The sequence below is a fragment of the Stegostoma tigrinum genome, chromosome 30, assembly GCF_030684315.1.
Source record: "Stegostoma tigrinum isolate sSteTig4 chromosome 30, sSteTig4.hap1, whole genome shotgun sequence".
Lineage (NCBI taxonomy): Eukaryota > Metazoa > Chordata > Chondrichthyes > Orectolobiformes > Stegostomatidae > Stegostoma > Stegostoma tigrinum.
Window position 1 is genome coordinate 22,425,081 of NC_081383.1, and position 25,290 is coordinate 22,450,370.

At 38.6% G+C, this 25,290-nt stretch overlaps 1 protein-coding gene across 1 annotated transcript; it reads left to right on the forward strand.

Annotated features, from left to right (window-relative positions):
- Nucleotides 1-734: 734 nt before the first annotated feature.
- Nucleotides 735-8,792, forward strand: dohh (deoxyhypusine hydroxylase/monooxygenase). The gene is made up of 4 exons (XM_048560117.2): nt 735-1,085; nt 1,833-1,909; nt 6,777-7,011; nt 8,243-8,792. Exons 1-4 carry the CDS (start codon nt 809-811, stop codon nt 8,578-8,580), a joined length of 927 nt encoding a protein of 308 aa, XP_048416074.1. The 5' UTR covers nt 735-808; the 3' UTR covers nt 8,581-8,792.
- Nucleotides 8,793-25,290: the final 16,498 nt, after the last annotated feature.

Below are 25,290 nucleotides of genomic sequence, written 5' to 3' on the forward strand. Positions count from 1 at the left end.
AAAGCAATTGGCAGGGGTCATATGTTTGAAAGGAGCTGACAAAAGATCCTTGGTGGGTTGGTGCAGTGCATCTTGTTCACAGTACATACACGCTACTGCTGCTGTGAATCGGTGCTGGAATGAGGTGCTGATGAGGTTGCTTTGTGTTTCTTGAGCATTGACGGAGCTGCATTTACCATGGCAAGTGGAGAAAATTCAAATACACTCCTGACCTGTCTTGTTGAAGGAATTTTCTGTAAACTCAGTTGGCAACAGTCGTAAATTTATGCCTGATCTTTAAACTCCCTAATTCTGGAATCCCTTCTTAAGGAGCCAGTGGACAGTAATGAATCATAACCAGAAATTCTAATTGGAATCTCCTTCCCAGCTTTCAGGCTGTGTTTTATAAATTAAGTACATTGTGTTTATATTATAGGTATATAAACCTATAATATAAACATAGTTTTATTTTTATAGATACTTTATTCAGGATAATTTTCCTTCGTGTCAGGAGAATTTGCTTCAATTCCACCCAGGGCATTGTAGTGATACAGTGGTAGTGTCCCTGCTGCTGGGCTAAGAGTTCCCTGGAACAAGTCCCATCTGCCGCTCTGCATGTGTGTAGCAATGTCCGTGAACAGGCTGATTAGAAAATATTTTCAGTTCCACGCATCAATCCTGTACTATGGATTCGTCCAACATCTTCACCCCCCCCGCCTTTTCCCCCATGCATTGACCCAATGAGCCCCAGAGGATGCTGGGTGATTTGAAGTCACGTGGAGGCCAGTGTTGGTTCAGTCGGAACTGAAGTAAGGGCCGCGGACGGTTGATGACTATGGACGGGAAGGCGGTGGAAGCGATCGGACGGATCTTGGTGGATGTGTCGAGGCCGCTGAAGGAGCGGTTCCGGGCGCTTTTTACCCTTCGGAACTTGGGTGGCCCGCTGGCTGTCGAGTGGATTTCCAGGGGCTTCGGGGACGAGTCGGCGCTGCTGAAGCACGAGTTGGCCTATTGTCTGGGCCAGATGCAGGACCAGCGCGCCATCCCCATCCTGATCCGGGTGCTGCAGAACCGCAGCCAGGAGCCCATGGTCAGGCACGAAGCAGGTGACGTATTGGCCGCCTACCGACCTTAAAAACGCTGGAAGGCTCGAAATAGACCATTTTAAGCCTGTCTGCACGAGTCTAATATCAAACCTAAATATGGTAATTACTGGAAATGTTGGAAGTGCTGGCAGTGATGGAGATGACATTTGTTAGAATTTGGAACAAGGCTAGTTAATTAAAGGGGTAGAAGACATGGTCTTTTTTCCCCCAGTACTGTTCCAATTATTAAAGTTAACTCAGGCGTTTTCTGAGAGAAACAGCGTTGCCGTTAAGTAACTAATGCAAGCAGAAAGTTTCTATAAAGAATATTTATACTTGAAATATTAACTCTCACTTTTTTGCTATTCACTGATGTTGCTGCACCTTCCGAGTTTCTCCAGTACTTTTTGTCTCTTTCAATTCTCCAGCCTGCAGTATTTTGTTTCCCATCTCCACATAAACAATATGATATGCTTTGTTAAACAACTTTCTAAGCACAACCTCGTTGTTCTGATTTATAAATCCTCCTTTTGGTAGTTGAACATTGTAAAGTAGCTTGACATTTATGCACGCTTAGTATAATGTAAAGTTGTGAATCATTCCCTAACACAGGCAACAATGAAAAATGTACCCTGCAGGAAATTGCAGCAAATAGGACTTCATGTAGATCTCTATCCTTTTGGCTATAATGATGCCTGCAGTCATTCAGCTATTTGAGCTGCTGCAACTGTTAGAACCATTTAATTGCATTTTATATTCTTATTTCAGGTGAAGCATTGGGAGCTATAGGAAACCCAGAGGTCCTTGAAACATTGAGGTATTACTCACATGATCCAGTAATAGAAGTAAGGATATATTCATTTCATTTGTGATTTAGTTAAAATGATCTTCACATTGCTATCATCTCTCAAGCTATTTCCTCCTGTATTGTTACTCAACAGCATCCCTATCTCTGCTTATTTGCTGAAACTGCATCCTTGCCCTTGCTTCCTGACTTGACTACTTCAACTTACACTTGTTTTAACTTTGTGTTCTAATCTCCCTAAGCTTGATGCTGTCCAAAACTGACTGTGGCCTAATTTGCACTAAGTTCTGTATCCCCATCAACCTTTTTTAATTAAAAAAAACTGGCAATGATCTACCTGACACTTATTAGAATTTAGAACCAGACCAGCCAATAACTTAGTTAATTTCCAGGGACAGAAGCTGTCATATTAAAGTGGTAGAAGAATTGGCTTTTCCTCAGTAGTTTTCCAATTGTTAAGCTTAGTTCAGGCATCAACTGAGAGAGAAAGTGTTTCCAATAAGTAGCTAATAGAAATGGAAAAATTGGCTCCTGTTAAGTGAAGTAAAACTTTCTATGTCCCCTCCTGGTCTCCAACTGCTAAGGTGTAAAACTCAAACTGTTCCTTTTTTATACCTGTCAGTTCTCCCTTTAAAAGGTTCTTTGCTTTTGCTCATCTATCCTAATGTCTCATTGTGTGGCTCTGTCAAATTTACAGTCTTTGTGTTTAGAGTATTTTGGAATGTTTTATTTTAACACTATATATAAATGCAAGTTATGCTTATTTTCCATCACCTTTACTGGATTTCCAAACTCACTTCAAGATCTTAGTTAAATAATAAATTTCCTGATGTGTTGTTCTTTGCTCCCATTTTAAGCCTTTACTCACTTGTGGCAGAGGGTACATGGAATAAAGACCTTTATTGATGTGACATGGGTTTGAGGTCGGAGTATTTACTGGACCTGTGGATCACTTAGTTCTCTACTAAAACTGCAAACCACTGTTCTTAAAATTTTTGGAACTGGACCAGCCAGTAGCCCAGTTAACTTCTGGGAACAGACCCAATAATCCTAAAGGGGTAGAACACTTCTGGTATTTTCCCCAATAAGTTTCCAGCTCTTAAGCTTTGAAAGGGCAGTCACCTCTGATCCGCAAATGTTGGAAAATGCTAACAAAAAGCAATTCAAGTCCAGGATTTATCGTAAGTTTTGAATGGAATGCCATTGAAGGCAAATGGAAGCCTTTCAATAATAAAAACAGAATTATGAGAGGAGGAATAATTAGATGAATGTCTAACTTGTTAGAAGTTGGAAATCTAGAGAGAAGGAGAAACCAACGGTTTAATATTAAAATATATTAATTCATTGCTTCAGAGCTGTTATAATGAAAATATTAAATTGGAATTAAGCAGTCTTTAGCCAAAATACCCTCCTGACTTCTCTATTTATCACCCTCCTCAAAAACTAGTACTTTGCTTGAACATTTCTACTGAGGTGTTCCAGAGGCTTCAGAGCATCACAAAGATCTGCTCAGCAAAGCTAGTTTAACAGCTTTCCTTTGTTTGGGATCATGACTGGAAGTTATTGACTCCTGTATCTGTCTTCAGGTTACAGCAGTGCATAGTTTCCAAATAAATTTTCTATGGGTTTCAGACTGGATGAGCCAGTGTAACAAAGGGCACTTGGCAGTTGGCTTCAGACTAGTAAGAAATTTAAGCCCCCATTCTGTCTTCAAAATGCTATCTGATAACTGCAGTGTAATAGGAGATATGGAGCCTAATTTTTGGATTACTTCTGTGCAATGCACAGATTTCAGTTTCCACAGAAATATTGATGTAATTCAGTTTTTTTTGTCTTTGCATATCGTCTAAATATCAAATGCATTTGCATCTCCAGAATTTCAGCAAGTTATTAATATGGAAGCTTTAGTTTTATTGATCTAAGACAATTGCAGTATGTTCCTTTAAAAAGTAATGTGGCCTTCTAAATAGGTCCTCATTGGAAGATTTCAAGAAGTTCTTTCACATCAAACAGTAAGCAAATGACGTTTGTGCTCAACTCCACAAGACTTGGGTAATTGAGTTTTAAATATGAAAGCAAAGAGGTGAAGTTGTTTTATACAGCATTGGTCAGATTGTAGTTGGATTACTAAACCTACTTTGGTTGTCACGGACCAGACCAAATCCCCTCCAAACGAGACAAGGAGATGGCTAGGGTAGAGGCTTTTACTTACTTTGAAGGCAAGTGCCAACTGTTGCATTCTGGATGCAATTTAGTTAGTGAAGCTACAAAGCTTGAAGCAAAACTCACTTTATTCATACATTATAGTTAAAATACAGACAAAATAAAAGTAAAAGAATTGGCATAACTGTAACACTATCAAAATACTTAAAGTAATAAACTGCTCATTAACTGTTCTGATATTGTAACATCCTAGAAGCACACCTTTGGCAAAGGCAAATATGATAACATAGACTCTCTCATGCAATTCTAGCAGCAGGCAGAGAACCTAAGCTTTGCTGAGTAGTGAAGAGCAAGGATTGGCTCAATGTTATCACTATTGCCTCAGCACCAGATACCAGCATTCAATTTCAGCCACTGGTGACTGTGTGGAGTTTGCATGTTCTCCTCATGTGTACGTGGGTTTCTGCTGGGTGCTGTGGTTTCATCTCTTATTCCAAAGATGTGCTGGTTAGGTGGATTTGCCATACTGAATTGATCAGTGTCCAGGGATGTGCAGGCTAGGCCAATTAGCCATGGGAAATGCAGGTTTACAGGGGTGAGTGGGCCTGGGTGAGATGCTGTTTGAAGGGTTGGTGTGGGCTGGATGGGCTGAATGCCCTGCTTTCACACAGGATTCAATTCTATGATTGAGATGTAGCAGTTTTCACAATCCCCATAGTTGTTGAAAGTTAAAACTAAAATCCATTTTCTATGGGAGCTTGACCTCACTCATTCAGGCAACTTCTATTGTTCCAACTCCTTTCACAAAAACCCCAAGGCCTCATGCTATTTGCTTTATTATTTTGAAGCAAACTACTTGTGACCTCTGTCTCAACCTTTCTTCCTCACTTTAAAAAAACGGATAAACTGCACCTTTTTAAAGCCATAGCATCATATATTGAAAAGGTTAATGGTGTTATGATCCTCTGGGGGAAAGTGTGTTGACTGTCAATTCTTGTTACTCCTCGGTTCACCACATAATTTGAGGCTTAAATCAAAACAAGCAAAGTCCTTGATTTGTTTGTTTGAAATCAAACTAACAGAAAACACTGAGATAACAAGGTGTAGAGCTGGATGAACACAGCAGGCTGAGCAGGAAAGCTCACGTTTCGGGTTTAGATCCTTTTTCAGTAAAGGGTCTAGCCCTGAAACGTGAGCTTTCCTGCTTCTCTGCTACTTGGCCTGTTGTGTTCATCCAGCTCTACACTTGTTATCTCAGATTCTCCAGCATCTGCATTTCCTACTCTCTCTCTAGCAGAAAACACTGACCAGGTTCCATCTGTTTTCGTCTCTTATTCCAATACATTGTGCAGGTTAGATGGATTTGCCATACTAAATTGATCAGTGTGCAGGCTGGGTTGATTTTAGTCATGGGAAATGCAGGTTTACAGGGGTGGGTCTGGGTGGGTTGATTACTTAAAAATAAGTAAATTCTAATTTCAGGCAAAGATATGAAATTTCAATGTGTGGCTGTATTAATCAAATGTTTACCCCCTCTTAAAACCACTGCATAAGTTCATATAGACCACCCAAAAAAAATTGTGAATGGAGGGAAATAAACTGGGAGAAACATTTCAATAGCACCAATTCACAGGATTTGTTGAAGTATACTCTTGGCATATTACGACTTTCTATTTCTGATTTCTCCAGATTCTTTTATGACATCACAAGACACAGGCTGATTGGTTACACTAATTACAAAGTCTGTTAGTTACAGGTTAAAGGCAACAGCTTACTGCAGCTTTAGGCATTTTTTTTGAGAGAGAGACACAGACACACATGCACACACTATCTGACCTTCCAGTGGTCTGAAGACTACTTGCTGTATCCTTCACACCCACAAGCTGTTCAGATAAGAATCCAATGTTGTCAAGTTGATGACCTTTGGTGTTCACAACTGGTCATGATTTGAAGGAACCAATCAAACCTGTAGCTGGTTAAATGGCAATTGTGTACACACAATCTTCAGTGCTAGGCTCTCAAACATCACTCACTTGTTGCTTGAACAAACCAACAGTGTAAACACTACAGAGCTTCAGTAACTTATAAAAATTGCTGTACTTTTAACCATAGACTTAAAACAGTCCTTCTTGCAATCTTAGTTCACAACTGAAAATACAAGAAACAAAATGACAACAGTTTTCACAATGGGAAAGCTGTAGTTTAGATTCATAAGAATAAAACAGGTTGAAAACTGATAGTTAAGATGAGATTTCATTAGACCAGTTAACATCTATAGTGTCAACTGCATTGAATTCAGTTGTTGAGATCCTGAGTGTTCAATCTTCAGGTAACATTCAATTTGGGCCTTATGATGTTGGAGTCTGAAGCCATAGTGAAAGAAATAAATGAGTTTGTGTATGTGCAAGGGTACAGAGTGCAGGAGTATGCCTGTGTAAATGTATATTAATTCTTTTCTGTCAAATAACTGTTTAAAACAGTTTTTTATTTTTGGAATAAGCAACTACAAAATCATTGGCTCTCTCATAACAGTTAAGTATTGGGGCTGTTGAACTACCCAGTGCAGAAAACTGCTGCTAGAGCAATAATATACCCAATGATTCATGAGATGTTGGAGCCAAGAACAATAGCAATTTAAGTAGGATTTTTGGGGACACTGGTTTTTGATCCATTTTATTACCTCTTTTGTTTAGGTGGCTTCCCTATGCGTCATTTTAATGGCTCATTTGTATTAAAACACTTAGGTTGCTGAAACTTGCCAGCTGGCAGTTAAACGAATTGAATGGCTTCGGGACAACAAAGACCAGAATGAAAGCCAATACTGTTCAATTGATCCTGCTCCCCCAGCTCTGGAGAAAGATATTAAGAAATTAAGAGAAACACTCCTAGATGAATCCTTGCCCTTATTCGATAGATACAGAGCGATGTTCGCCCTGCGGAATATTGGAAGTCAAGAAGCAGTCTTGGCATTAGGAGATGGTATGTATTTTGTTGAGATTTGAGTTAGACTATTGATTACTGTGGAATTTGAGGTAGGCACATCAGAGTAAAATTACATTTTTGAGTTGTTAAATTGTGTTGTTGCAGGTTCAAGTTTCTTTCTTTCTTCATCATTCATGAGATGTAGCTAATGCTGTCTAGGATAGAGAATTCATTGCCCACCCTTTAACATGGTGTTGAGCCACTACTTTGAAGTACTGTGGGCCTTGGTTTGTATGTACTCCACAGTGCTGTTGAAAAGGGAGTTCCAGGATTTTGAGTCACTGACACCGAAGGAAGAGCAGCGTAGTTCCCAAGACAGGATGGGATTTGACTTGCAAGGACTTTGAAGGTGATGGTACTCCTAACAATCTGCTGTCCATATCCTTCTAGATATTAATGGTTGTGAATTAAGGCAGTGTCACAGGAGTCTGGATTAGTTGCTGCAATATATCTTGTAGAAGTACAGTGCTCCCATTGTTCTTTTGGTACTGAAGGGAGTGAATGTTGAGAAGGTTAAATACGGCCCTGGGTAATGTCCAGCTGCTTCAGTGGTGGACAGGCACTGGCGTGAATTACCCAGAGGATTTCTTGCCTGTTAAATTCTCTTGTAACGATAATATTTATATCACGTATCTGATTCAATTTCTGGTAAATTCCCATGATGTTTGTGGGGGATTCAGTGATGGGAGTACCAATGGAAGGGCCCTTGAACTTGCACTTCCATATACTGGAAGCTGCATATATTAGTACCCAGAACACACTTCCTTCTTGCAGACTGAAATCAAAAACGCATGATCACGATATGCCTGTTTCAGGTCAACAAAGTAGATGACAGCTATTTGCTTTATTCTTTAGGCCACTGCCCTGACCAATGGGAGTCATCTAGCGTGGTTAAAAGTTTTAAACCAACCCCTAAATGTTAACTGTCAATCAGTATTAATGAAAGAATTCTCTATGGTAACACCTCTACCAGTCTGGTTTTTTTCATTTGCCAACTGATCAGCAGTCTCCTCTTCTGCAGTGTTAATATTGGTTTATAAATTCAAGTATATTCTTGTGAATTGTCCTCGTGTGGGACAAAAACTTCTTCAATGCTCTTTTTCAAACCATGCTTGAGTTCTATACTAACATTATTATATATCAGGAAATAGGCTTATGATTTAATCGGCATTATTAATAAACTTCCAGTCTTGACTTTCAGGTCTTTGATTTTGTGTGTTTCCCTCAGGTTTGCAATGTGGAAGTGCCCTGTTTCGTCACGAAATTGGCTATGTCTTCGGCCAAATGCAACATGATGCTAGTATTCCACAACTTATAACAGCATTGAAGAAAATGGATGAAAATCCCATGGTCCGTCATGAGTGTGCTGAAGCTTTAGGATCAATTGCCAAAGAGCCTTGTCTGGAAGTATTGAAAGAATACCTACATGATGGAGAACGTGTTGTGAAGGAGAGTTGTGAGGTAGCACTGGACATGCTTGAGTACGAAAACAGTCCAGAGTTTCAGTATGCAGACACACTGATTAAATTGCAAAAAACTGAGCTTGGGAATGGAACATTGCCTTAATGGAATTTCTTAAATTATTGAAAAATGATCAGAACTTGATGTTGAGTGCACTATTCACATATATTGTAATTTTCTTTTGTGCTGAATTTGTGCATTTTCTGATACCATTCTTCCCTGTTGTTTGATTCCAAATAATGTAGAATATGTAATGAAATACATCATGCTTTATTTATTTTGTACTTATTAATTAATATTAAACAAAAATCCTTGTACTTGGTTTAAGTTTAGTCTCCTAAAACACATACCATGGATTTAATTTGTTATTACCTCCTAGCTTCAGACTATTTTGGAAGTCAAATCCTCTCACAACAGCAATATTGTGAAAGTCACTAGGTGAACAGCAAATCACATATGACAAGTCTGGTAGAAACATGACCCTTACATCAGTTTAAAAATCTTTTAAAAGGGGTTTAAAATCTTCAATGCTGAAAATATTCAGGTCAGACAGCATTTGCTGATCAACTTTTTAGGATTTCTGTTTCTTTCAGATCTCAAACATTTTATGGTATTTTTCTTTTGTCTCAAACTTAGTAGTTCCTTTAGACATCTGGATTGACAATAAGTTATATGATGTTGACAGTTAGATACAGCAATGGTTAGGCTTGTTAAATGTAAACTATTCTCACCAAAGAAATTTACAAAGTCACTGGTTTATTTTGTTAATGTGGTGTTTTTATCTTGACTTTTTTAAATGTTTAAAATTGAACTTGCTTGTATGTTAATACGTGGCCAGAGCTTTGACATATAACTAACAATTAACAGTATGCAGAGTTGACAGTCCACATAGTACAATGAGATGCTAATATTTTAGAGGTGAATTGCTCTTGTGAGTTGGTATAGATGCCATGTCAAATGGCTTCCTCTGTGCTGGAGCTGTTGAGGTACTACTGACAGTCCTGGTTACAGTAAAAACAATGCTTCCCGTGCTTCAGTTGCTTTGGGCTTGACCCAATATATTCAGACGATCAGAGTCCAATAGTGCATATTGGCAAAAATGAGGCGCAATTGTGGCGCAGTGGTTGTATCCCTACCTTAGAGACCTGAACTTAAGCCACACCTGTGCCAGAGGCTTCTAATAAGATCAATATCTGCTAAATTGGTCTATGATGGAAGTAGAATTTGTCGTCCAATTTTTATGCATCAAATGTTTCTTTGGGATGGGTTTTGTTGGGCTTCAAAAAAATCCAACAACCTTTTCATTGTGCTATAATTAGAGCATTAAAGAGGGACTAGATGTGTAAAACATGCTTATTTAATTAAGGTGCTGTTTTTGAAAGAAAAGTTCATGTTTTACTGTTTCAATAGCTATTGTCATGATGATAAACTGGCCTATAAATGATATTGAACTTCATCTGATTTCAATACCTGAAGCTTTATAGATTAAAGTTCCTTCATTTTAAAAACACATTAATGCTGACAGCCAATTTGAGGCAAACTTTGAAATTTGTAGATATGTGAAACCTGTCTGTATTATTCATACCACTTCATTCCAAAGGTGGTGAATCCAGCCAATCAAGTCAGCAAGAAGCATTCTGTTTAATTCATGTATGTTCACATTTGGGAGATGAAAGCCTTGTTTCCTGTTTTTAAAGCTGGCTAACGATGAGAAGATTTCAGGGATATAAGATTGGACTTACATAAGCAGTTACTTGGGGTAGCAGAGCAGTGACTAGGAAAAAAAAAAGGATCCTTCCCATAGTTTATCTATCCTGACTTTTTGTGTTAATATCTTGAAGACTGATCAGATCACTCCTTTTAACCTTTTAAATTCTAGCAAAGTATGACTATACCCTGAAGTCCACATATCATTCTTGTAAACTTGTGCTGTACTACTTCTGAGGCGCATACATCCATTTGAAGGTGTAGTGCACCGATTTGTTCACGGTACTCCTAAATGGGGCCCAGTTGAATGGGAGTCATGACGTGGAGGTGCTGGTGTTGGACTGGGGTGGATAAGGTCACAAATCATAACACCAGGAAACACTTGCTTTCAGAGCCTTTCTCATTCAGGTGTTAGAGAAGTCATATCAGCCACAATTTATGAGTAAAAGATCAAAGAGTGACACCACTGATCAGGATTAATCAAACAAACCTGAGATGCTGTTAAATCTTTAATCAATTAGAAGGTTTTAATTGATTAGTATGTATATGCAAGTTCTTGAATGCCCTTTGAAGTCACTATCGAGAGAGAATTAAAGTTTTCTTAGCGTAAAGAAGAGGTGACGTTTTAGGTCAGACAATGCATGTTAGGTATGAGGCTATGGAATCTGTTTTGGTTTGGTGTTAAATGGGTTTTGTTTCTAAATTAGGAATTTATAAAACACCACATTGACTTGACTATATATTACTACAGAGATAGCAGGAACTGCAGATGCTGGAGAATCTGAGATAACAAAGATGTGGAGGTGGATGAACACAGCAGGCCAAGCAGCGTCAGAGGAGCAGGAAAGCTGACGTTTCGGGTCGAGACCATTCAAAATTTTCTGAAGAAGGGTCTCAACGCAAAACGTCAGCTTTCTTGCTGCTCTGCAGCTTGGCCTGCTGCATTCATCCAGCTCTACACCATTTTATCTATATATTTGTATGCTTTTTGAACAAAATAGCATGAATCTGCAAATACAAATTCACCCCATAGTTCCACCTGAATGGGAGAGGCTCTGAAAGCTTGTGTTTTCAAATAAACACGTTGAACCCGAACAGAAATTGAAAAGAGTGACCAATTTTCCCTCCTCACCTGGTCATGACATTATTTAATAGCAAATATTTCTTTCTTTTTGGCAATCATTTCAGTTTTCCTTCTTCCTCAGCCTGACTTTTTTTTCATTTCAGATTTAAATTTGTATTTTCAAAGCTACTGTAGAAATCTCCTTTCTCATTAATGTTATTCCATGTCTTTTGTCTGATAACATTACCATAAAAGTTATACTGCTCTCAAGAAAAATCTGTGACAACATTGAATCATATTTCTCACCCACCCTTGACTAAGAGGAAATAAACTTGCTTTACGAGTTTTGGATTGTTGTTTATAACTAATGAGATTAACTGCAGTTATATTTACATGGCTTTACAGTAGCAGTGCAGTATTCTCCACAAAACACTATTTAAAAACAATGTACTTCATTTCAAAGTGTGTTCATATTCCATTCTACACTATTGGCATTCTCCTTTTGTGGGCCTACTGTGATTCCTTCAGTTTGATTCTGCTCGATTTCAAAGCAGTATATCTGAGTTTTAAAATCTGGTAAATTAGCATTGTGGAAGATTTACTAGTCTCCATTTACAGTAGCAGTAACAAACTACATGCTGTTTTCTCACCTACATTGTAACATCTTTGACCTCAATGTTTTTATTATTTTCCCTTTTGTGTATTTATAATAATCATTATAAATCTTAAGCTTTCCATCATACATATGTGTCTTAACTTTGATGGTAAGTAAGTTAATGCATACACTGAACCATATTGGCTGTAATTTTGCCTTTGAGAGTCAGTTCTGTTCTTTGGATCAACTGATTTTTGACCACCATTCACTTGATGCAGTGTTCAAAATGTCGACTATTATATTCTAAACGTTATAAAATTAACAATTCTTCCAGGTATCAGCTTTATTTTGATAAAACTTTCCAACAGGTAATTTTTGCCCTTTCTTAGTCAATGTAACAGTTGACAGGCTTCCCCCCATCTCCATGTCCTAAAGTCTCCAAGAAGCATTACAATAACAGAAGTACCAGTTAAAAGCAATTCTTTGTCAGTGCAAGGCAGAACTTGTAAATTGTTCTAACGTCAGGCTCGTGTTAAAATTACATGAAATTTGCAATATTGAATCTGGTCAGCTGTTGTGTGTGGCATTTATGCTTCACGAGTCATTTTCTATTTCTTTTCCTCTCAAACCAACAACATGACCTTCTATTCCTTTCTCCCTCCTGCTTATGTAGCCTCCTCTTAAATGCATTTAATTACTAAACTACTCAATGCCTCAACTATTGTTTGAAGAAACTCTTTGCAGTTTGTCAGTTTACAAAGTAAAGACTCCACAACCCCTCCCCCCCCCCCCCAACCCTGCATTCCTTTTTGGTTAATTCATTGCTCCCAAATGAGTCCAATTTGACATTGCAAGCTCATACTACCATGAACTCCACTGCAACACGTGCATTTTGCAGCTTTGACCTCCTAGAATCATGGAATCTTTGATCCATCGAGTATACACCTTCCCTCTGAAGTGCATCCCACCTGGACCCTGAACCAACCCTGTACCCTAGCTCTGTAACTCTGCATTTACTATGGCTAATCCACTTAACGTGCACATCCCTGGACACTATCATGCAATTTCACATGGTCAATCTAGCTAACCTGCATATCTTTGGATTGTGGGAGGAAACCTCTGCACCTGTCAAAAACTTACGCAGTATGGGGAGAATGTCCTCACAAATACAGTCACCCAGAGCTGGAATCATACCCCAGTCTCTGGCACTGTGAGGCGGCAGTGTTCACCACTGAGCCACCGTGTTGCTGATGGCATCAGTGAGTACATAGTGTTTTAATGACCCACATAGATGAGTGCCTATGCAATTCTTAGCTACAATCGACTAACTTTCAGGGCAGAAGAAGATTGAAATCACAAACTATAACTTTAACATGATAGTTGCCCATCATTTTGGAATTTAAGCAGCAGTACATGGTTGTAGCATGAGATTACATTATGCAATTAATATTGCTGTCAAATTCTGTCTCACCACACTTCTGTAAATGTAATCAAATATAAATGGAACAAATGAATAGACTTGTACAGGGATCACAAAGGACGTACTTAAATAGGGAAAGCTGCAACATGAAGAAATATCTAGATCTGTGGGAAATACATGGTTTTGCCCCCAATTCCAGGTACACACTGTCAGTTTTCGATCTGCTTGTCATGTGATTGCCATCAGATAATATCACTTCCAGACCAAAAAAAGGTGTACCTGGATTCCTTTGTGACACTTTTTTTAAAACCTCAAACCATTAGGGAATATGTAATCAGATTTTAGATGGCGTTTGGACATTTATTAGGCACAAGAACTTGCATCTTAAAAGATTTAAAGTTTACAGTTTATAAGTTCAACTTCTGGTTGTGCCTTAAACTCAAATCCACCAGTTTTAACTTTTGTTTCCATTGATAGCTCATTGACTGCTTACAAAGATGAATACTTAACAGGATGGCATACATTGCACGCATAATTTCTGTGAAGTATTTTGCTTGCAGATCCTCTTAAGAATGTGTCTTTAGTGTTTGCTACTGCTACAGATTTTCAGTTATCTGGAATTTTATATCCTTTCATTCAATGTATCAAAATTATACTTGATGACCTTTGACTAAAATATTACAGCTCAAATGCAGACAGACTTCATTTCTCATTCTCATTTTGCACTATGGTCAAATTATGCAAACTAATTAGAGATGACTAGCAAATGAGTATAAGTGTCTCATTAGTTTCTTTAAGAGCTTTCACCCATGAATCTGTTTAATACAATTGTGGGAATGGAAACTGAAGGATTAAGAACAGCAGGGGATAAAGCACATGATTTATTAAAGCCTAAGAGCAGAATCGTCTGCAGCAGAGGGTTTAATCTGCAGTGTATGTATTTAACAATGCTACCTCTTTTGTAATTCAAGAGACAGCTGGAAGGTGAAGCGACAGAAAATACATGAACATTTGTTCACATATAGGTCACCAAAAATATGTCTACTATGCTAGATACAGCAGAACACCCTTCGTCTACTGGACAGGAGATTGTGTACAGGGACTATAAACCTCCTGCAAGAGATGCCATTCATCTTCCTAAACATGTTGTATATTTATTCATAGCAGCTATAATTGTTGTGGCCGTAGCATATGCCATCGTAGGACATCTCATTAAAGACTTGCTTCATGATTTTGCAGGTAAGTGTCATTGTAAGATTACCTCCAATTATAAACAGTGAAATGAAGAGGCAGCTTAGGAATCTATGTGATGTTCTTCAAAATGTCATTTTCAATTTATCATGAGTAATTGAAAATACCAGATATTTGTAGGAAAGAAAGAATGGCTGGAAGAGCAGAGATCTGGTCACAATCTTTCAATTATCTTGGGATATGTAGTGCTGCCGAAGGACTGGAGAGTTGTAAATGTCACAAAAAGGGAGGAGAATAAGCTTAATAACTAGAACCTAATATCAACGGTGGAAAAACTTCCAGAAGTCATAATCAGGTACGAAATTAATTTTAATTTGGAAAACACGAGTCAGCACAGGTGTGTTAAACACAAACTGTGTCTAGCAAATTTGATTGAGTTCTTTAAGGAAGTAACAGTGAGTTGATGAAGGTGGCAGAGGGGGATTTCAGCTAATTTGGGAAGGTATACCAAGTGGATAAAATATTAGGGAGGAAAGCAAGGTGCACAGATAGACAGTAAAAATAATGGTTCAGGAGGAGGAGGTATCAGACAAGTGGCAAATGCAAAGCATTCTAAGATTAGTTTGGAGCATATTTGCATAAAGCCATGGAATGCGATAAATAAATCCAGCGAGCTCGAGGCAAAACTCACCATGTGGGGCTTTAAGATAGTGGCAGTAGCAGAGATCTGGCTCAAAGAAAGAAGATCTGTGAATGTAATATTCCAGGTTATAAGGCATTTATAAAAGAAACAAGGAGGAAAAAAGGGTGGCATCTTGATGCACAGATGATGCACTTGAGGGGTTGGGGCAATAACTAGTTCGTCCAAATTAAAGAACAATAGACAGGTTATGTTTAGTGTGTTTGCTATATACCACCAAATCAAAGGAGGCAGAAACACAAATTTACAGCCAAAGTATGGAGAAATGCAAGCACTATGCAACAGTGATAATTGGGAATGTCAACAATCCGAGTATAGACTTGGAGGTGGTAGTGTAGTGGTAATGTCACTGGATGAGTAATTCAGAATCCCGGGCTAATGTTCAGGAGACCTGGGTTTGAATCCCACTCAAGGCAATGTAATTTGAATAAATCTAGCCGAATGGCAACCATGTAACCACTGCCAATTTGTTGTACAAACCCATTTGGTTCATTAATGTCCTCTAGGAAGGAAATCTGGCATCATTACCTGGTGTGGCTGACATGTGACTCCAACTCCACAACAATGTGCTTGACTCCTAACCGCCTTTTGGGAAATTCGGAATGGGTAATAAATGCTGGCCTAAATGACTTATTTAAAGTAGCAATACAAAAGGCAATTTCCCAAAATTCTCTTGATCATTCCAATCCAATGATGGAGAAAGCTGTACCCCATCTAGTTCTGGGAGAGTCAAAGACCACAAGGCATAATCCTAGAACAAGGGGTCACTCACACATCTGAGACAGAAATTAAGAGGAATTTATTCTCCCAGAGGGTAATCAACCTATGGAATGCTTTACTGTAATAGTCTATCAAGGCTGTGTTGTTCAGTATATTTAAGGCTAATGCAGATATTTTTTAATCAGTAAGGGAGTTAAGGCTTGTGGGGAAAAGGCAGAAAAGTGGTGTTGAATGTTGTCGAATCAGCCATGATCTCGTTGAATGGTGGAGCAAACTGGATGGGCTAAATGGCTCTATGATTTATTGTCTAATCGAGGACAATCTGTTGATTCAATAAGACTCATACAATAATATAGTGATTGGGAAATCGTTAACAGTTATTGTGCTTGACCTCTGCAGACTTCTTATCCATTTCTGCCGTAAATTTTTGCCATAGCCCATGTTGACCAGACTTCTATAGGATTCTGCCCTAAAGCATAAAGTAGAAAACTGTTAATTATCAGTATCTGGTTTATATTCTGTCAGATTGATAAATTGTTCAGGCTTTTGGCTCTTCATTGATCCGACATTCCTCTGGAGATATTGCCTGTAGAAATTCAGAGGCTTGTCTTTTGAAAGTATTTCTTGGAGTAAAGAAATGGAGGTACAGGTCAAGGCTCAACAAACTCAAAGCCTAGCTGTTGGATTTGGAATCGGACTTGGGGTGTATTGAAGAGGGAGTGTGTGGAGGATGTTGTAGGGCCATCAGAGACAGAAATAGAGAGAAGAGACACTTTTCCATATTACTTTTATAACATTCTGGTGAGCAAGCGGTTTGCCCTGTTTTTTACAATATTGCACTAAAGGTGGCTGCTGGCAGGTGACTGGCACTCAAAGTGCAAAGTCTTCATCCCAAGTTAGGCATCATGATAATTCTGTCAAGCAATTAGTTTCTCCCCCACACCTGAACTGAAACATTTTGTAACATGATCGAGTTGCATTCTCTTACACTCAAGGTGTCATTTTAATTTATCCCATGCCTGATAAGCATTGAGTCAATATCAGAGTTCATTGTTTTTGAAATTAACTCTTGATATTTGTAAGTGTGCAAGTCCACAGAACCTTTAAAGTACAGTATATCCATTTGTAATTCACCTTAAGACGTCCAGAAGCTTGAAGTCGCAAAATGGTCTGGCAGGCAACGTTTGAGCCCACAATGTCAATGTATAAAAGTTTCACATAGGAAACCGGTTGATGAACTTAACATTATTTGATATAACACATCTTTATAACAATTGTTTATTGGTAATGCTATTGTGATAAACAGGCAATGGGTGTTGTTTCAGTGATGATGGGAACTGCAGATGCTGGAGAATCCAAGATAATAAAAGTGTTGTTTGATCAAGGACTGCAATTGCAATGGTAATATAGAACATAGAACATTACAGCACAGTACAGGCCCTTCGGCCCTCGATGTTGTGCCGACCTGTCATACCGATCTCAAGCTATTCCATGGACGTCCATGTGCTTATCCAATGACGACTTAACTGTACCTAAAGTTGGCGAATCTACTACCGTTGCAGGCAAAGCGTTCCATTCCCTTACTACTCTCTGATTAAAGAAACCACCTCTGACATCTGTCCTATATCTTTCACCCCTCAATTTAAAGCTATGCCCCTCGTGCTCGCCGTCACCATCCTGGGAAAAAGGCTCTCCCTATCCACCCTATCTAACCCTCTGATTATTTTATATGTTTCAATTAAGTCACCTCTCAACCTTCTTCTCTCCAATGAAAACAGCCTCAAGTCCCTCAGCCTTTCCTCATAGGACCTTCCCTCCATAGCGGGCAACATCCTAGTAAATCTCCTCTGCACCCTTTCCAAAGCTTCCACATCCTTCTTATAATGCGTTGACCAGAACTGTACACAATACTACAAGTGTGGCCACACCAGGGTTTTGTACAGCTGCAGCATAACCTCTTGGTTCCAGAACTCGATCCCTCTATTAATAAAAGCTAAAACACTGTATGCCTTCTTAACAGCCCTGTCAACCTGGGTGGCAACTTTCAAGGATCTGTGTACATGGACACCGAGATCTCTCTGCTCATCTACACTACAAAGAATCTTACCATTAGCCCAGTACTTTGCCTTCCAGTTACTCCTACCAAAGTGCATCACCCTCACACTTGTTTGAATTAAAGTTCATTTGCCACCTCTCAGCCCAGGTCTGCAGCTTATCTATGTCTCTCTGCAACCTACAGCATCCTTTGTCACTATCCACAATTCCACCGACTTTCGTGTCATCTGCAAATTTACTAACCCATCCTTCTATGCCCTTTATAAAAATGACAAACAGCAGTGGACCCAACATCAACCCTTGCAGTACACCACTAGTAACTGGTCTCCAGGATGAACATTTCCCATCAAATACCACCCTCTGTCTTCTTTCAGCAAGTCAATTTCCGATCCAAACTGCTATATCTCCCACAATTCCATTCCTCCGCATTTTGTACAATAGCCTACTGCGGGGAACCTTATCGAACACCTTGCTGAAATCCATATACACCACATCAACCGATTTATTCTCATCTACCTGTTGGTCACCTGCTCAAAGAACTCAATAAGGTTTGTGAGGCACAACCTTCCCTTCACAAAACAAATGTCCCTATCTCTGGACCAGAAAATCTAAGTTTAAGTTCCATCTGTCCTGGAGTTACGTCATTTTACATTTGAAAATGTTAATTTAAAATATGTTTCAAGAGGATTATCTGGGACACTTGCGGAATTCATAGGAGGCAGTAATCAGTCAGGCTACATTCTATAAATGAACCTATTATCAAAAAATATTGTGTATTTCACCATCTGGCTTAAATCCATGTAATAGCTGTTCATCTCCCACCACATAAATAAGTAACACAAAAGTAGCTATTTAGTTTTAAATCTACCTTTGTGTCAACAGATTGGCTCCTTGGACCAAATCCTGATCAAGATGATTGGCATTATGAAATTACAGATGAAGAAATAGTTGACCAGATAGAAGAAACAGAACTGGCTATAAAGGAAGACAAGATCGATGATACCAATATGATGGTTGACGTGCCTAAAATCTGTGTGATAACAAGTCAGAGAAATTCCTTTTCCATCACATAAATACACAACGTATCTGAATACTTGGCAGGACATGCAGATAAGCAGAAGGATGAGTGACTTGCAACTCTAAGGAAAAAATGGAAATCCATGACTAAGTACGACAAAAATCCATGAAAGGTTTACTCCATTATTCAATCAATGTTGCTGTGGTTAAATAGCATTTACAGCCAATGTGTCATTTCAGACAATTGTTAAATCAAACACTATTGTGTTGGTTTATAAAATAAATGACCTTCTCTTAAAGTCATCTTTTCCTGATGACCTTCGTCAGTGTTGTATTTGAAACTGAATGATTTAGGATAGGGCCAGTGATTATCACTTGACAAAAAACCTGACAGTTCTTTCTCTTTCTCCTCTTGATGATTTTCAAGAAATCCGGGTGGCATCGTGGCTTAGTGATTAGCACTGCAGTCTCATAGCACCAGGGATTTCAATTTACTTCCAGCTTTGGGAAATTGTCAGTATGGAGTTTACACATTTCCCAGTGTCTGTGTGGGTTTCCATCCCTAGTCCAAAGATGTGCAGGCTAGATGAATTGGCCAAGCTAAATTGCCCATAGTATCCAGGGATGTGTGGTTAGGTGGATTAGCCATAGGAAATGCTGAGTTACAGGGATAAGGTTTGGGGCAGTGTCGTGGTGGTGGTGTAGGTCTGGGTGGGATGCTCTCGGCACGGTTGGTGTGGACTTGATGGGCTGAATAGCCTGCTTCCACACTGTAGTGTTTCTATGAAACTCAGGGAGAAACAGATGCCACCTTTTTTTAACAGATGTCTTTTTTTGTGCCTTCAAAGCTCTAACTTGTTGATTTCCATTAAGAGACTTGAGTTTCAAATCTCCTTTCTAATGGTGATTCAAGTCAAGATGGTAAAACCTCACATCCTGAAGAAAACAGAAGTCTGTACAAAGAGCTTGAGCTAATTGGAGGTTTGTTCAAAGTTCTGTCAGTTACTCCATCAACAATGATCGTTATCTATGACCATTGTAATAGGGGATCATGACTTCATGTTTAAGTGAGATGATATGCAATATCTGAGTCTTGAGGGGTTTTGTGTCAGTATGGCTTACATTGCAGTGATATAGAACATAGAATAGGCTGGATACACAGCTCTAAGATCTGAGTTTCTTTCAGAGGAAGTGAGTCTTAGGAGGGAACTATCATTGACATCAAGGCACTTGTCCCACCATGGAATAAGCCGAATAGCAGAAAGTAGAGGGTCTATTTTTAACTCTGGGTAAATGAATAGATTTTCAGTGGGTAAAAATCTGGCTCGAAAGAATCCATGCCAATGTGCACAGTAACTCAAAAAAAAGAGTTCAAGGACATAAAAAGTTCAGAAGTCACAGTTGTTCTGTACATTTGTGTAAGCTTTAACAATGTTTCTTGAGGAGAGCAGTGTGTTGTAATTTTAATTCCCTCACTATATCTTTTCTTGTTTCTGTACTTTCTACTCATGATCAGTTTTCAACCTTGATGTTTTTAACAGCTGCCTAAAATGCTGCCTTAAGCTTACCTTTTTTAGGAAGTTTCATTTTAGTTTTTCTCTTGCATGTGTGCTGCATGTAGATATAATTACTGCTGCCTGCACTAGGATCCTTACTTATAATTCCCTGCTTTTCTCAGGAATAAGACCTATGCAATCACTTTGCAGGAGCCAGTGTCAGTCATTATTAGCCATCTAAGCAATAGTTCAGTGACTTTTCTCAATGATAGTTTTAAGGGTGCTTCAGGGCATCAGTTCCAGAGCACCCAGTGGCAGAAGCCTAGAGCTTCAATATTGAACGTATCTTCTCCTCTCATTTTACAATGTGGAAAGATGGGATTGTGTGAAACACTGCAAAAGGCTGCAACATCATTCTGCTGAAATTATATCTGCTTTCATGCAGCTCAATGACCTTTAAACCAGTTCCCTCCACTTCTTAATATGAATAATTATACATGTGCATGCAGCTCTCAAAGGTTCAGTTGCAGTGTAGTCAGCACTTGAACCATCAGAATTGCCAATTTAAGTGCATTCGTAGAACTGTAAGACATAGATGGAGGTAAATTTCATCTATCGTGTCCATGCCAGCTCTTAGAACATGCCATCCAATTAAAACAAAACACTGCAAACACGGGAAATCTGAAACAAAAACAGAAAATGCTCCAGGAACTCAGAAGTTCTAGCAATGTCAGTGGAGTAAGAATCAGACTTAAAGTTTCTGGTCCAAAATGCCTCCGAGAGTACCACAGGGAAACAGGCCATTCTGTCCAACCAGTCCACACCAACCATGTTCCCAAACTAAACTAGTCCCATGAACCTGACATAACAAGATGTAGAGCTGGATGAACACAGCAGGCCGAGCAGCATCAGAGGAGCAGGAAGGCTGATGTTTCGGGCCTAGACCCTTCTTCAGAAGCTTGGCTCATATCCCCCAAGTGTTTCCTGTTCATGTAATTATCCTAATGTCTTTTAAACATTCCAATTGTATATGCATCCATCACTTCCTCTGGTAGTTCATTCCACACGCGAACCACTCTGTGTAAAACAGTTGTCCTTCATGTCCTGTTTAAATCTTTCTCCACTCACCTTAAGAATATGCCTCATAGTTTTGAACTCCCCGACCCTCAGGAAAAGACCCTTCTCATTTACCTTATCTGTGCCCCTTGTGATTTTATAAACTTCAATAAGGTCACCCCTCAACCTCCTACATTCCAGTGAAAATAGTCCAAGCCTTTTCAATCTATTTATATTTCTGAAACACTCCATTCCCAGTGACATACTGGTAAATCTTTTCTGAACCCTCCAAAGTTTAATAATATCATTCCTATAACAGTGCAACCAGAATGCACACAGTACTCTAGAAGAAGCCTCACAATGTCCTGTAAAACCTCAAAATAACATCCCCCAACTCCTACACTCTAAGGTCTGAGCAATGAAGTGTGCTAAATGCCTTCTTAACCACCCTGTAACCCTGTGACACAAATTTCAAAGTTTTTTTTACCTGAACCCTGAGGTCTCTCTGTTCTATACCACCCATTGCCCTACCATTAATTATATAAGTCCTGTGCTTGTTTGTATACCGAAACGCAATAGCTCACATTTATCCAAAGTAAATTCTATCTGCCACTCCTTAGCCCATTGACACAACTGATCAAGATCTCTTTGTAATCTTACGTAACCTTCTTCCACTGTATCACCAATATGATGTCATCTACTAACCATGGCCCCTATATTCTCAACCAAATTATTTATATAAATGACAAACAAAACTGGACACAGTATCGATCCCTGTGGACTACTACTGGTCACAGGCCTCCAATCTAACAAACAACCCTCCACCATCTCCCTCTGTCTCCTACTGTTAAGCCAATCTTCTATCCAATTGGTAAGCTCACGCTGAATCCCATGTGATCTAACTTTACTACTTATTCTACCATGTGGAATCTTATTAACGGTTTACTAAAATCCATGTAAACAATGTCTACTACTTTGCCCTCATCAAGTTTTTTAGTTGCTTCGTTAAACAATTCCATTAAGTTTGTGAGTCATGATTTTCCTTGCACAAACTCAAGCTAACTATCCCTCATCTGTTCTTGCATGTAAATCCTATGTTTCAGAAACACCTTCAACAATTTACCCACCATTGATGTCAGACTCTCAGGTCTATAGTTTCCAGGCTTCTCCTTGCAGACTTTCTTAAACAATGGCACAACATTAGCTACTCCCCAGTCTTCTGCTACTTCACCCATGTTTATAGATGATACAAATATTTTTGCCAGGAGCCCTGCAATTTCCTCCCTAACTTCCCATAACATCCTAGGATACACTTGATCAGGTCCTAAAACAGCCAGAACTTCCTTTTCTATAATGTGAGCTGTTTTCAAAACATCAATATTTATTTCCCTGTGTTCTCTTGCCTCCATTTCTTAAGAGTAAAAGCTGACACAAAGTATTTATTTAATATCTCTCCTATCTCCAGAGGTTCAGCAGAACCATGACCTCGTTGATCTTTACAGGGTCCTATTTTCTCTCTAGTTGTGCTCAAACTCTTAATGTATTTGTAGAATCTTTTTGGATTATCTTAATCTTATCTGCCAAGGCTATCTCATATCCCTTCGTGGCCTTCCTTATTTTCTTCTTTAGAAAGGCCCTAAACTGTATATTTTTCAAGAGATTCAGTTGGTCCTAGTTATCTATATCTAATACATGGTTCTTGACTAGAACCTCAATATCTTTATTCATTCATTGTTCCCTAATCATACCAGCTTTGCCTGTCGCTCTAATGGAAACATAATGCCTCTTAACTCTTATTATCACACTTTTGAAGGCCTTCCACATGTCAGTCATCCCCTTACTTGTGAACAGTCTAGTCCAATCAACTTTTGAAAGTTTCTGTTTCATACTGTTAAAATTTGCTTTACTTCATTTAAGAGCTTCATTTTCCATAAATTTTTAAAACTAATTGTATTATGATTACCAGTCTCAAAGTGTTCCCCTACTCACACTTCAATCATTTGCCTTCCTTATTTCTCAAGAGAGCAATTTCCTAGTTTTCATATTGACCAGCAGTCCCTAACATTTAAGGTTATACCCATGGGCAGCGACTGTCTGCATACCCCCATCCCCTGAGGTTAGTTGTTACATATTGGCCTCACCAAAAGTTCATGGCACATCTGCAACTCACTTAGAATAATTGCAACTTTGGTAATGCACTTTGGACTGCATGGCACTACAGACTGAAGATGTCTCAGGACATGAGCAAAGAACTATGCTAACTGCTGGAGTGGAACCTGAAGGTGTCGGTGGCCTCCTTTCCCCATCGTCATCAAGCTGACAGCTACATTAAATTTTTATGTAACTGGCTGCTTCAAACAATCCTCATTAACTATAAATCAATCTCATCTTTATTTTAATGTCAGGTTTTCCGAACCCTGGAAACTTCAAGTAGACAATATTAGATTAAATCACTGTGGAAAATAATGTGTTTTACCTAATTTAAATAATTTAAAACATCAAAAGCACTACTTTCCTTTTCAGAGGTCCTTACTAACAAACCTCCAAACTTGTGGTCAAAAAGGAGGTAACTGCTTTATAGTTTTAAGATTTATTAACTTAGCTCCACTCCTTTGCCTGCAGCTGACACTCCACTACCCATTGTGGCCGGAATTGTGTGTGTGTGTGTGTGTGTGTGTGTGTGTGTGTTTGGGCAGAGGGGAGTGGAGTGCAGAATTTCCTACAATATTATGTTAATAAATTGGCTCTCTTAGTCTGAAGGCAGTACTATAGACTTGCATCTGTGTTCCTAGAACTTGGTTTGTTTATATTAAACATTGTTTGACCACAGTTCACTGGGTTAAAATTGAGCCTCATGTGACTGTAGTCAGCTATACTCCTGTAATGAAGTCATATCTTATCTTGTTCCTTTTCAATGTAAAATTACTGTGATCATAGGTCACTTGGTGGATTATATATCTTAAGAGTTTCAGATTTATTGTGATGATACTCTGCCAGTATGGTCAAAGAAATAGCGATAAAAACACTCCTGAGGTATTGGAACATGTCAAATCCAACTGAGCTGACAGAAAAATTTAATTCCAGTTCTACAAGTTAACCACATATTTCTACGTAAAATACTAAACAAAAATCTTTCTCCTCTCCTGCACTTTCAAAGCAAATAAACCCATGTTCACCAAAGGTTGAAAGTATACATCAATGCAACTCTCGATATTAACAATCCCAAACCATTAATATTAGAACAATAGGGAAAAGGTGCAATTGAAACTTTGAATCTGTTCTCATTAAAACATGCATATGTTATTCATTTGATTGTTGTTTATATTGATTGTGAAATTGAAAGGCTAAAGATTAATTATTCTAATAATTTTACCATTACTGATGATAATACTGTACTATCTGAGATAATGCGGTCATTTGCAAATCAGAATTGTCTTTCTACTGTAAAAATATTATGAAAGCAATAGAATGTTACTTCATAATTCAGTTATCAGCAGTTTAAACTTTAAAGAAATAAACATTTCTCTTCATGTATGTTATAATCCATGTACATTGATTTCAATATTCATTCATCAGGATTCAACAATGTTATCTTTGCAATACATTTTACTCATGACTTTTTACTTTTGCATAGTTACAAATTCCTCTCTGCAGAAAGGAGACGCCGGACCAAGGTAAATGTAAAACTCATCTCAAGGTGATCTGACAAATCCTTAGCAGATAACATAAAGATATGGGTCTTCTCACTTTATAACTTCATATCCTAAATGTAAAGTTTCAGGCTCTATCATTAAA